This window comes from Peromyscus californicus, unplaced genomic scaffold (assembly GCF_007827085.1).
Source record: "Peromyscus californicus insignis strain IS unplaced genomic scaffold, ASM782708v3 Scaffold_20__1_contigs__length_68692818, whole genome shotgun sequence".
Classification (NCBI taxonomy): domain Eukaryota; kingdom Metazoa; phylum Chordata; class Mammalia; order Rodentia; family Cricetidae; genus Peromyscus; species Peromyscus californicus.
The window spans coordinates 32,841,148-32,854,592 of record NW_026294503.1 but is presented as its reverse complement, the minus strand read 5'-3'; the positions used below and the strand labels follow the sequence as shown (position 1 = coordinate 32,854,592).

The 13,445-nt window shown below is 50.1% G+C and overlaps 1 protein-coding gene across 3 annotated transcripts in view; it reads left to right on the top strand.

The window, feature by feature from the left end:
- St3gal1 (ST3 beta-galactoside alpha-2,3-sialyltransferase 1) overlaps positions 1–13,445 on the top strand; it is a 76,984-nt gene that overhangs the window by 53,283 nt on the left and 10,256 nt on the right. For all 3 annotated transcript variants that reach the window (XM_052747934.1, XM_052747936.1, XM_052747935.1), the window contains exon 4: positions 12,503–13,364. In XM_052747934.1, coding sequence (XP_052603894.1) covers positions 13,062–13,364 — 303 coding nt within the window. In that variant the 5' untranslated portion in view covers positions 12,503–13,061. The remainder of the gene's footprint in view (positions 1–12,502; positions 13,365–13,445) is intronic.

Below are 13,445 nucleotides of genomic sequence, written 5' to 3'. Positions count from 1 at the left end.
GACTTGACTTTTATCCCACTCATGAGGAAATGCGCTACCCGATCCCTGCTTCCTCGAGGCTTCAGAGGACATAGGACTCCATCCAGTCTTACTTTCTTAAGTTCTGAGAGGCAAATAAAGGCCAGGACCAAGGCTTGCACATGCAGTGCTTTGCAGTATGAAACAGGAACCTCAAATGTAGGGTGCTACCATTTTGCAATAGAGGTGCAGAGCCTTCCAGCCTGGCTTTTGTACGAGTGTCCGCACAAGCGTGCCTGTTGAACGCAGGAGATGGGAAGGAAGTCTTCCAACCATGGCAGCATTGGAAAAACCAGTGACTAGGTAGAGACTGAGTAATGGAACCTCGCTAGATGTATCACAGCCTCAGCTTCCTCATTTGTAAAAATGCAGACAGTGCCTGCTGTCCAGGTGACTGTTAAAGGCATTCCTGGTCGCTCTTCTAGGAGCACAGCTGGCACAAAGCCAGAGCTGGGGGAAGGGCGGAAAGGAGGAAGTGGCGGATGCTAAGCTTCAGGCCCACCCTTTCTGCTTTGCACAACAACCCTTTATGTTTCCTAGCGACTGTGTGATCTAGAAAACAAAGGTGAAGAGATGCAAAGGTGATAGAGACAGGTCGTCCCAGAAGCCATCGTTCACCGGACCCAGTATCCTGCTTTGAATGGAGGAGCAATCTGGTGGGGAAGAGCCCCTGGGCAGGGCAGAGAGACTGTGCAAAGTCCCTGGGCCTGTTGGCCTGAGGAGTCCCATGGGGTCTGCTGTGACTCTAGAGAGCAGGAGAGGTGCAGCCAGACAGGAAGAGAGCCAGCTTGAATAAGATTCATTTTTTATGTTTCTTAGTCACTGCTTGTCTTCCTGATGACAAAAAAATAAAAAATAAAATAAAATGCATTTTCCCAGGGCAAGGCCTCTCTTTTATGTACCAGTTATCCCCAACACATATCACTGCAGGGACTGGGCAGAGCTACAGCAAATACTTTCACAATGATGGAACTAATACCTTCATGGTGATTCAAGGTGTGGTAAAGTAACCTTTAGATTTGTAAATATATTTCATTTATTCTTTGAGAATTTAATGTATATGTATAACCTCTTTTGATCATAACTACCCCCCTCCCCTCTAACTCTTCCCAGACCTCCCCACCATGTCCTTCTCCTAATTTCATGTCCTCTTTTTACATTTTCTAAATTTTAAATATGTTCCATTAGTGTTGCCTTATTTGAATAGGTGTAAGACCATCTACTGAAGCATGGTCGACCTACCAGAGGTCACATCCTGAAGAAAATTGTCTTCCCCTCCCCCAGAAGCCACCAAGTGCCAATAGCTCTCAGCTAGAGGTGGGGCCTCATGATCTCTCTCTCTCTCTCTCTCTCTCTCTCTCTCTCTCTCTCTCTCTCTCTCCCTCCCTCCCTCCCTCCCTCCCTCCCTCCCTCCCTCCCCCCTCTCTCTCTCTCTCTCTCTCTCTCTCTCTCTCTCTCTCTCTCTCTCTCTCTCTGTGTATGCATTTCTGTCTCTGTCTGTGTATGTCTCTGTCTGTCTGTCTCTGTCTCTGTCACACACACACACACACACACACACACACACACACACACACACACACACACACTGCAATGTTGGCTGGCTTGATTCTGTGCAGGCAACCACAGCTGGTATGAATTGATGAGTGCAGTGGTTTTGTTGTGTCTGGAAAACACTGTTTCTCCCGTCTCCCATTGCCTCTATCTCTTACAGTTTTTCCGTCCCCCCTCAACCTTTGAAGGGAGAAAGTGTGTTACAGATGTTGCATCTTGGTATGATAAATAGATGTTGCATGTAAATGTGTGACGTAGATGATATACTAACCTATGAGTATAAAACGAGTATTTAAAGAGTAGTTTGATACTATGTCTATTTACCAAAATAATAGTAATAAGTTCTTACCCAGGGCCTATGGATTCCTCAGCCATAGATTCTTGACCAGGTCTGAGTTCTGAGTTGTGGAATGAGCCCTAAATCCAACCAGACAGTGATTGGTTACCCCATAGCTGTGAAGCCATGTTTGCACTGATGGCATATCTTGCCAGGGTAGTCATTATTGTAGCTCAGAGGGTCACTTAGGTAGGATTTTGTAGAGGTGATGTGGGCTGACATTGAATTCCAAGAGTTGAGGGGTCGTGGAGCTTTTGGGGCAAAGAACAGCCCAGGAAGCAAAGACAGCATGAGTCTGGGCGTAGATTCTGTTTTATGTTTGGGAATTAACCAGTCAGGCTGAAGACAATTCCAGATTCTGGCACAGGACATGACACTTGTAGATCAGGGAGAAGGCCCTGCTGCCCAATGGGAGAGCTATGCAGGGTCATATTGTGGACCTTGTAAATGGTCACTATCTGCACCCATAGGGAAAGCCAGTCCACCCCCACATAATTCACCCTTACAGGGTTTGATTATTTATTTTCTTTACTGAGAATGATATTTGGTCTGAACTCCAGTGTACAACACGTAGACCCACACACTCACACCGACTTACTTATCTGTGCTTGAAAATGTCAAAGTCCAGTTTTTCCACCTGTCAGTTTAGTTCCTGACAAAGGGAAGGATGGATCAAGCGAGGGAAGGTGACAGGGGTCAGCACAATGGAGCAAATGTTAAGGGAAGGAAATGTTAAGGGCTGCGCCTACTTAGATCTGTGTCTTGTTTTACACAACCATACAGTGCCCCTCCATCACATAGCTGTGCCCCTGTACCCGTGTTAGTGTTCTCAGGGGAAAGATTTGTACCTTGAATTGTCTAGATGAGGCATTATGTGGAAGAGGCCTTGCAGAGGGCACTGACTGACCACATCTGAGAGCCGGATTCAGGCCGAGGTTTCCAGCCCCAACCTGTGTATGTTTCCCCACGCCTGGAACATCTGTGCCCTCCTACCCTCCAACTCTGCCATCTCTCTGAGAGGCAAAGGGAGCTGCCAGACTTTTCCGGAGCAGCCTCTCATCACCGGTGCTAGGAGGAGATGAAAGGATACCTGTATATTTTAAAACAAATGGACCAGAATATGATGCTCTTAAAACTGCACTCCCCATGCAGAGGTCCTTTAATAGGCAGCAGGAGATGCGCAATCCAGTCCTCTCACCCCTCCCCTATACTCATAGCAGGTCACAGGGCGGCAATGTCTGTACTGAACAACCACCTGCCAGCTGTGGGCCCCACTCTCTCTGCATCTCCAGCCATCACTGGTACTAGCTCAGGGTGCCTCTCTCCTCCACACATGCTTCCTCAGTTAGATGGAGGGTGTAGCATCTGTGGTCACTTTGGGAAGTGCAGGACTGGGTGGGAAGACCTTCACCTTCCCATGTGGATTCTCTGGGGCAGGAGGCTACTATGCCCCAGGAAGGGACCTAGCACAAGACCAGATCTGAGAGGCAAAACCCAGCAGGAAGAGTTTCGGCTTTGCAGCCACACTGCTTAAGCAGCCTTTTAGCTTAACTCCTTTTTTTTTTTTTTAAGATTCATTTATTTATGATGTATACAGTATTCTGCCTGCATGTGTCCTTGCAGGCCAGCAGAAGGCACCAGATCTCATTACAGGAGGCTGTGAGCCACCGTGTGGTTGCTGGAAATTGAACTCAGGACCTCTGGAAGAGCAGTCAGTGCTCTTAACCCCTGAGCCATCTCTCCAGCCCCTAGCTTAACTCTTACAAGTTGTTCCACACTGGGGCAAGTGACTTCCCCTTTGTGGGCTTCATTTTCCTAATGTGTAAAGTAGACACATTGACAGGCTGATTGGACAATGCAGAATAACGCTACTGGTGCTTGGCTGGAAGCACAGAAGTGCACAGGGAGCCAGAGAAGAGGCAGACAGGGTAACATCCTTCTGGAGGCCAAGGCCTGCATTTTCCCACTCTGAGGTGTTACATTGTCTCATGCATAGGGAAGGGTGGCAGGCTATGGTCCTGCCCCTGACCCCAGACCTGAGGGCTGATCTCTTAGTGAGTTCTCCCGTGAAACCTGAAGCCCTGTGACCATGTAATGATTGATGAGGAGGCTCCTCTGTGACCACACACTGCACCAGGGATCCACGGTGTCTCTGGCCCCCAGCGTATGGTATCCATCACAGACATGGGCAGCGTAGTCTAGGAGTCATGTCTGGCTTTGACTGGGGGCTTGCCACTCACAATGTGGCAGTGAGTTATAGCCTCAGCCCTTGCTATCTCCGTGTCTCCAGTATACAAAGAAAAATTAGCCCTGAGCTGCAAGGCTGCAGTTCCCAGAGCCACCCAGGAGAGAAGGCTGCATACTGAAAACAGGTCCCCTGTGAGGTCCTCCCCGGCACAGGGCTGCATGGCTGTGTTCAGGCTTCTCTAACGGTACACATGGGGAGAGACTAACAGTAGCATTTCTCTTGTGGTGCCCCTGTCTCCAGGGCTACTCTAGGGCCAGGAAGCACATTCCATGATCCACTAGTCATCACGTTCCCTGCTTGCTAGGCCTGCCTGCCCACACTGCCTGGCAGGCCACCATCTATTCCTGTCTTCACCTCAGACCTCAGGAGGGCTATCCAGCCTCTGCTGCTATTTGAGTCCTCTGCTTCTACAGTGCTGGTCCGTAGGCCTCTAGTCCATCCAGCCTGGTACCCCAGTAGTCCAAGAGGATTGCTCAGCAGTCCCCTGCCTAGGGCAGTGCCCCACATTTCCTGAGTTTGGGAGGGGTGCCAACAGGCAACTTGGATGTGGTAAGCTGTCGCCTGAAAGGGTGGCTCTTTCACCTCAGGGGCTTAGGCAGCTAGAGCTGTTCCTGTGGAAATGAAGGAAGTATGCAGAAAGGACCCTCTTGGAGTCACATGGTCAGCTTTCTGAAACTCAGTTCCCAGCAGCCTGGCTGCCCCATCTGACTCACAAGAGCTCCTCAGAAACAGCTGACAGCCCCAGGACACAGGAGCGGGGGTGGGGGGGGGGTGGGGGGGGGGGAGGGGTGGGAAGGGGGGGCGTTGGGGAGGGGTGGGGGGTTGGGGAGGGGTGGGGGGGTGCGGGCGGTCCTTAAGCCGCCTTTCCTCTGCTCTGGTTACTATACCATCCAAATCCGGGACACCCTTGGAGGACCTGTGTGCCTGGGTACTCGAACAGCAGGCTCCTGCAAGGTCCCACCCTGGTTCTTCACTTCTCAGGCTGTTTGCACATCGTCAGGCTCCAGGTGGAGCACCCTTCCATCCACGTAAGAAGATTTGTGGACTTAAATTGCTTTTGTGCTGCTGAGAATATGAAAACATAACCTGACCGCTCCCCATGTGACTCTAATCCTGGTTAATCAGGCTTCTCGGGAGTCTGAAAACTGCGTCCTGAATTGTTACCTGTGTTTGAATGGAGTCTTTCCTCCCCATCCTCCCAGCAAGGAAACTGGCAAGGGGACAGGTGGGAGAGTCAGGAAAGAGACTCACAAGTGTAGCCAAGGGTTCTTCCACCTGCCAGCACCTCTTGGTTATGGAGAGATGGATGAGAGAGCGTGCAGGAAGGGACAAGGAGCATGAGGCCCCAAAAGAGATAAGCTTCCTCGGTCTCTGAGATGTAATAAAACTGCTCTCCAGCCTCCTTTGGAGTGTCCTGAGCCCTCTCTACACTCCAGCCTTGTAGCCCTGACCATTCTCTCACACTGGCTGTGGCTCCCTTTGGCCTTCATCTCAAGTCTGCATTTCCAAATATTCCATGACTAGGCTGTGTGCACTGGCTCAGACACTCCGAGGGCACCCATTTCTCCATAATCCTGACTTGTCCCATTGCCAATACCACATGTTGAGGTGACCCTCAATCTTACCTCTCATCTCTAATCCATTCCAAGCCTCAGATGTCTGCAGAGTCACTTGCTCCAAGGAACCCTTCTTGAGCTATCACTGGTCAGCCATATCAGAGTCACTTAAGTCTTTATTGAGGCCTTCTGGGAGGCACTGGCCCCTCTGAGCAGATTTAACACAGGGACCCATCATGATACTTCCTGGCTCTGGCCCCAGTCTTTGGCTTCATAATCTGGTGGTGAAGATGACCCACACAGGTGTATTAGCTACTTTTCTGTTGCTGAGATAAAGCACTGTTGACCAAGGCAACTTACAGAAGAAGAGTGTGTTTGGGATTACAGTTTTAGATAGTTAAAGTTCATGGTGGTGGAGCAGAGGCAACAGACGACAGGCATGGCAGCTGGAACAGAAACTAAGGGCTCGTGTCTTGAACCACACGCAGAAAGCAGAGACGGTGAACGAGAATTAGGGCAGAGCCTTAAGCTCTCAGAGCCCACCTCCAGAGACATACTTCCTCCAGCAAGGAGGTGTCTCCTAAGCTTCCCCCAAACAGTGCCGCCAATTAGGGACCAAATGTTCAAAGCCAGAGCCTATAGAGGACATTGTCGTTCGAGCCACCACATCAACTGTGTTCAGAAGAGTACTACAGGGTTCCAGGGGACAGGGATGACAGTGTGACACTGAAGGGCTGGCTTAGGAACCAACTCAGCCCTTCCTAGCCTTGACCCAGAGCAAGCTTCTTTTGTCAAGGGCTTTTACATCATTGCATAATAAGATATACGATGTTAAATGGGGCTGATTGTTCCCACCAGCTCCATGTGGTTTGGGAAGAGCCCAACTTCCTCCTCTACGAAGCAGGGTTCCAAGAACCTACTAAGAGACTTGCTGCCTGCTTGAACATCACATGCTAGCGACTTTTCTCATCGCCGTGACAAAGTGCCTAACAAAAGCAATTTAAGGAAGAAAGGCAGGTGTATTCGCTCCTTTTTGTTACCGTCAAGTACTGTGCAAAAGCCACTGATTCAAGAGTTTATTTTGGCTTGTCATTCCAAACGGAAAGCCCATAATGGCTGCGGAGATATGGAGCAGGAAGTTGAGAAATCACATCTTTATCCAGTGCAAGGAGAGAGATAACTAGGGGTGGAGTGAGGCCGTAAACTCTTAAAACCCGCCCTCTGCGGTGATGTACTTCCTCCAGCTAGTCTCCACCTTCCAAAGGTTCCATAACCTCCCCCAAACGATGCCACCAACCAGGGACCAAGTGTTCAACTCTGTAAGCCTCTGAGGGACGGTTCTCATTCAAACCGCCACATTCCACACCCTGACTCTCACAGGCTCATGGCCATCATCTCATAATGCAAAATGCGTTTAGTCTAACCTTAAAAGTCCCCGTAGTCTTTCAACAGTTTTAACACTGGTCTGTGGTTCAAAGTGTCTTCTGAGACTCAAGGCAATCTCTTAACTGTCACCCCCTGAAAAATGAAAACGCAAATTATATACTTCCTACATATGATTGCACAGAATATGTGTACTATTCCAAAGGTGGGGGGCACGGATAGAGGCACAGGGAGGAAGTACTGGACTAAAATAAGACCAAAACTAAGAAGGGTAAACACCCCAGATCCTGTAGCTCAATGCCTGGTATATGGGAATTTAGTTCCAAAAGAATTAGATGGCTCAGCCTGCACCCTTCACATTTGCTATCTGCAACATGGACCTTACTCTGGCTGGTTCCATTCTTTCTCTGTATGAAACTCCTTGACAGACGTTTCACAGCTTTGGCATTTCCAATATCTTGAGGTCTCCCCAACAACTCAGGCTTTACTTTTATAGGGTCCCACAATGGCCTCCTAGGGCTTGCCTGCCTCTCGGGGCTCTCCTCTGATTGTAGAACCCCACTCCCGTTACCAGTTTCTGAATGAGTTACTTTGGGTTGATGTAATAAAACACCACAACCAAAGTGACTTACAGAAAAAAAAAGGGTTTATTTCATTTATGGTTCCGGGGAGTGGCGGGGGAAATCCATAATGTCAAGGAGAGGCATGGCAGCAGATAGCCACATCAGAAAGCTGAGGGGTCCCGTCTTTGTATAACTGCCTTCAGGAAGCACAGAGTGAACTGGGAGTAGAGAGTATAAACTCTCAACAGTCCAGCTACCTACCGATGGACTTTCTCCAGCAAGCTTCAGCCTCCGGAAGGTTCCATAATCTCTCCAAACAGTGGCACCAACGGCAAACCAAGTATTCAAATACATGAATTATTTTTCATTCAAGCCATCATTAAAAGGTTTGTTTTGGCTCACAGTTGGAGGGGGCAGATCATCTCAGCAGGGGGTGGTAAAGTAAAAGGATCTTGAGTGGTGGAGCACATGGCTCCCACAGTCAAGAAGCTCTTCAGAGTAGTGAATGCTGGCGCTCAGCAGACTTTCTCCTTATTCGGTCCAGTATGGCGTCACCTATATTCAGTGTAGGTCTTCCCAATTCAGTTAAGCCTTTCTAGAAAAATTCTTTCGTAATAATCCTCTTTTTAAAAAAAGATTCACTTTTATTTTTATTGTGTGTGTGTGTGTGTGTGCGTGTGCGTGTGTGCGTGTGTACCCATACAGGTGCCTGTAGAGGTTAGAAATCAGCATCAGATCTCTCAGAACTGGAGTTGCATACAGGCAGGTTTGTGCTGTCCAATATGGGATCTGGGATCCGAACCCTGATCCTCTGCATGAGCAGCAAGTGCTCTTAACCTCTGAGCCATCTTGCCACCTCCTTCCACCCCTGTAAGATTTATTTTACTCCCATTTTAGGTAAATCCTAAACCCAGTCTACTTGATAATGAAAATATACACAGGGTGGAATATACACAAAGTCTGTTAGGTGGTAGGTCTGTCTGGGATGGGCAGACCGAGTAGAGGTAAAATGGGAAGTCAGATGGGCTGCCAGGAAAGGAATAAATAGGGGCATAACCCCTGGCTGCCAGGTTTGGTTTGGGATGTTCTAGGGAGCTGTCTGCAAGGTAAGCACTGAGGAACCGAGGTGAGAGCATGGACCAGTTGTTTGCAAAGTTGAGGGAAGGGTGGGCCTCAGGTATTTGGGGAACCTGCTCTCGTTGGGACCCTGAGACCAGGAAGCCAACACAAAATACAAGTCTACCTTCAGCCTTTAGGTAGGGAAGGTCCCCCAGTCCCATGCAAAGCCACCTGCAGCCTCTGCCACTAAGGTTAGGCAGAAGAAAGGCCTGTCTCTCTCTTCTGTCTACCCAGGCATCATTGACAGACTGCCTGCAGAGTTCTCTGGGCCAGAAAAGCTCAAAAATTAGATTTTTATTTATTTATTTATTTATTTATTTATTTATTTAGTTAGTTAGTTAGTTAGTTCCATCACTGGAGATGGAGGTTAGTGTGGAATATGGAGCCCCTGGCCATCCCCATACTTTGACTTTAACTACAGGAGCCTAGAATTTTTCTGGAAGATTTCTGAACGTCTCCACTCTCCCAAGTTCCCCAGGAAGTGGTAGGTGGGGGACATCTTCAGGAGGAAGTTAGTCACCTAGCATCAGTAGCAAGAAGCCTTGAGTTGTCCTCAGTGGCAGGCTATGGGTGGTACAGGAGCTGGGACAGGCTATGGGTGGTACAGGAGCTGGGACAGGCTATGGGTGGCACAGGAGCTGAGGTAGGCTATGGGTGGTGCAGGAGCTGGGACAGGCTATGGGTGGTGCAGGAGCTGGGACAGGCTATGGGTGGCACAGGAGCTGAGGTAGGCTATGGGTGGTGCAGGAGCTGGGGCAGGCCACATTTCCCTCCACAGCTGGGCTCCAGGCGGCAGCCTCCAGCTCTGACTCACTGAGCCATGGGTTTTCCAAATGAAGTATTAAAGCAGAAGTAAGACACACCCCTGCCTGAGAACACAGCAACCTCAGCTTTTGCTCAGGGGACACTATTTCCAGGGCCAGCATCTTCTTCCTGGAACTTCTTGCTTAGCACGGAGTAGAGGTGCCAGACACAGGGAAGGAAAGGGGCGTGGTGTCTAGACGTTTCATTCCCAAATCTGAGAAACTGGTAATAAGGACCAAGGTTCAAGTTCATGGTTCACTTCCTAGTGTGTAAACTCAGTCAGGGGCTTTCCCACTGAGTCTCAATCCCATTATCTATGCATTGGTGGAGCTAACTTGTTTTAGTGCATGTTAGATGCCAGGAAACTCTGCTCTGAATTTCTATAGTCCCTTAGAAAACACCACACACACACACACACACACACACACACACACACACACAGAGACAGAGACAGACAGAGACAGAGAGACACTAAAAGATATGTGATCACTCTGTCTTAAAGAGCAGACCTGGGTCCAGAGCGGTAGACTGACTTACCTTACCCAGGGTCTCTTGGCAAGGAAAGAAAGGCTCAACACTCACACCCAGGTCTAGCCACCCACAAAGGCTATGCTCTAGTTATAGTCCAGTGCACAGGGCTGCTCGGAGCTCTAACAGGTGGCAGCTGGGACCCTAAATTGCAAAGCACCAAGAACAGGCTGGCCCCATCCAGCACTGCTGCCCAGAGCTGTCAGGGTGATGGCCTGTGACTCAGGAGGTGTCACAGGCTCCAAGGGGCAGTCCATCTGTACTCCCAAGCATGGGGGAAGGGAATCTGGAGGGACAGGCCGGTGAGAAAGTGGGAGCAGAGCCACCATGAAGGAGCCCCCGGGGCAGTAGTTCTCAGCCTTCCTAACACTGTGACCCTGTAGGTGACCCCCAACCGTAAAATTATTTCCGTCGCTACTTCGTAACTGTAATTTTGCTTTGTTAGGAATCATAATGTAAATAGTTTTGGAGATAGAGGTTTGTCAAGGGGTCGCGACCCACAGATGAGAACCACTGCCCTGGGGTGTCAAAACTAGCTACTAGCACACTGAATCTGCCTGGGAGCTCACAGTGACCACCCTCACAGGTTGACTGTTTGCTGTGTCCCACACACCGTATGTTAGGACCCCTTTCTCCCTGGACCCCAGGACGCACCTGGAGGAGCTGAGGCACCTGAGGCAGGGGGTTACCCTGACTCGTATTCTTTGATGCCTGGTGTCACTGAGTCCTTTAAGTAACCTTGTTTGAGACAGTCCAAGTATCTAGTTGGGTTACATCTTACACAGGAAGCATCTGGGATTCGGGGAAGAGAATCAGCCATGACTGATGTAGTACACGTACTCGGTGCCCTGAGCTGGTCATCTTTGTGCCGGTCATTCTTTCCACACAGGCCCGGAGGAGCACTGTTCTAGTCTCTGGATTCAGGAAGCAAGGGTCAGAGAGGGGACGGGCCCAGCCCACAGCACACAGGAACTGTGGTGTGCTCTCTATGACTGTTTTCACTCTGGTGCTGTTGGCCAGGCTCCACTCCATAATAAGAATAGGTGGCACCCATGCTTTGTTGACACCCATGGGAGACCTGCTCCTTTCTGAACGGAGACAGAAGAGGAGCAGATGGGGAGTGTAAAGGGGAGGCAGGGATGGGCGGGGGCAGGAGGAGAGGAGGCAAGGGAAACCAGTCAGGATGTAAAATAAATGAAAAAATTTAATTAATAAAAAATAAATAAAAACTAAGCGGCACCAAGTATCCACTGACCAGGACAGGGCTGCTGAGCAGTTTAGTGAAGGCTCTTTCCTCTCTCTGGCATGCTGGAGGCCTTCCACTGGCCCAGGTCTTACTGGACTTGCTGGTTCTGCCTCTGAGCCAGTGAGCCAGAACCCAGAGGCTTGGAGAGGGTCTGCCTTTCAGTGATGAGAAAGACAAGATTTGGCCATGAGTTAAGGTGGTTGTGAAAGGAATGTGTGACACAGAGATAATAAAAGAACTGTTCCTGGGCCCTTCTGGGCAGGGCAGGGGCTCTTGAGGCCCCAGTTCTTCCTTTGCCCCTTCCTGCCCAGCCTCCTGCTCAGGTCTATAGAGAGCGGAGATACTCTGGAGCTCAGTGGGGCCTCTCATGTCTGACCCGTTCTCCCACCAAAGACCAGAGTGGCTGCAAAGCAGAGAACTCTAGCCAAGGCTCGAAAGGTGGAGATGCCTGAGGGATGGGAGATGATGGAGGGTGAAGATGGGAGATGAATGGAGATGAAGCTAGCCTCCTCCTGCATGCCGTGGGTGCTGACTCCCAGGAGGTAGAGTCAGGAACAGCAAGGGGCCGAACGGAGACCTGATTGGAAGGACAGACAGATGGATTAAGTTCATCGGTCACTGAGTCAAACACTGAGACGCTATGCCCATGGCAAACGAAACATCTGGGGGAGGGACTTAGGTTCTGAACCATTTTCCCTCAGTGGAGGGAATCTGCTCATATGTAAATGACATAGTTTCAGAGTTTAAGAAGCAGAAAACAGTAATTGAGAGACTAAAACGCTGAGTTTCAAGCTCCTGACATTGTATTAAGTCTTATTATTATTTTTTTTATCTGATAGAATACCTGCCAGGAACAACTTGGGGGGGGTTAGATGTATTGTGGCTCATAATTTCAGGCTACATCGGTTCGTCGTGGTGGGCAGAGCATGGCGGTCCAAGCCACTCATCTATGGCGGTGTGAGTGTTCGCATAGTAGTGGTATACTCTGGTGGATGTGGGGGGCAAAGTTCAGGCCAGAAGCAGGAAAAACAGGTGCTATCAAAGCCCACAGGAAGCCCCTGAGGCATGTGGAAAAGGTGTGGAGAGAGAAACAGGGCCATATCAAGGTCACCAAGTTCCATCTCCATTTCTCCCTCTTTTTCTCCACAGATGCTCATCAACCTCTGTACCTTCTCTGAGATGTCCTTTAAGTTCCCATCCCTGGTGACAGCCTGGGAAGCACAAAGCTCTCATTAAGGATTGTCTCAAACCGCACTTTCTGGAGGAGGGCGGCCAAGCAGCGGCCCCACATCCTGCACCGAGACCTTTTCCTCAGGTCCTCCGGGGGTTCACGCAGGCTGAGGATTAAACCTTGATCCCTTTTGCGTGGGGGAGAACATTGCTCTTCCCAGGTTTCATTGACGTCATCAAGCCACATTTTCGACTTTGCTTGGGGTTGCAAAAGAGGTAGACCACGCTGTTTACCAAAAGGAAGACACTACAGCCGCGACTGCACCTCACGGACTACCCTCGTGTGCCACACGGAGATATCCAGAGCACAGGCCTAGGCGTGTCTCCAACAGACTGAAGTTTTCCCTAGCTGCCTCAGAGGCCTCCCCTTCCTGCTACCTGCTCCTGTGCCTCTGGGATCTCCTCAGCTCCAGGCAGGGTCTCCTCTCTGCCACCCTCCCAATAACACAGAAGGCCCAGCAAAGGGTTGGAGATTATTATGAACATGAGGAAGAGGACCCTCAAGTGGCTCACCTTCCTCCTGCTTCTCGTCTTCCTCACATCCTTTGTCCTGAACTACTCAAGCACGGGACTGCACGCTGCCTGGTTCTCCAAGCAGATGGTCCTGGGGTTCTCAGACAACTTGCGCAAGTTCATCAAGGCCCAGCCGTGCACCTGCACACACTGCATCAGCCAGGGCAAGGTCTCCTACTGGTTCGACCAGCGCTTCAACAAGACCATGCAGCCGCTGCTGACAGCTCGCAATGCTCTAATGGACGAGGACACGTACCAGTGGTGGCTGGTGAGCAGAGTAGGGGCTGGGAGCAGGGGCAGGGGAGATAAATGCTAGGTCTGGGGCACCCGCCAAGCATCTGGCAGCATT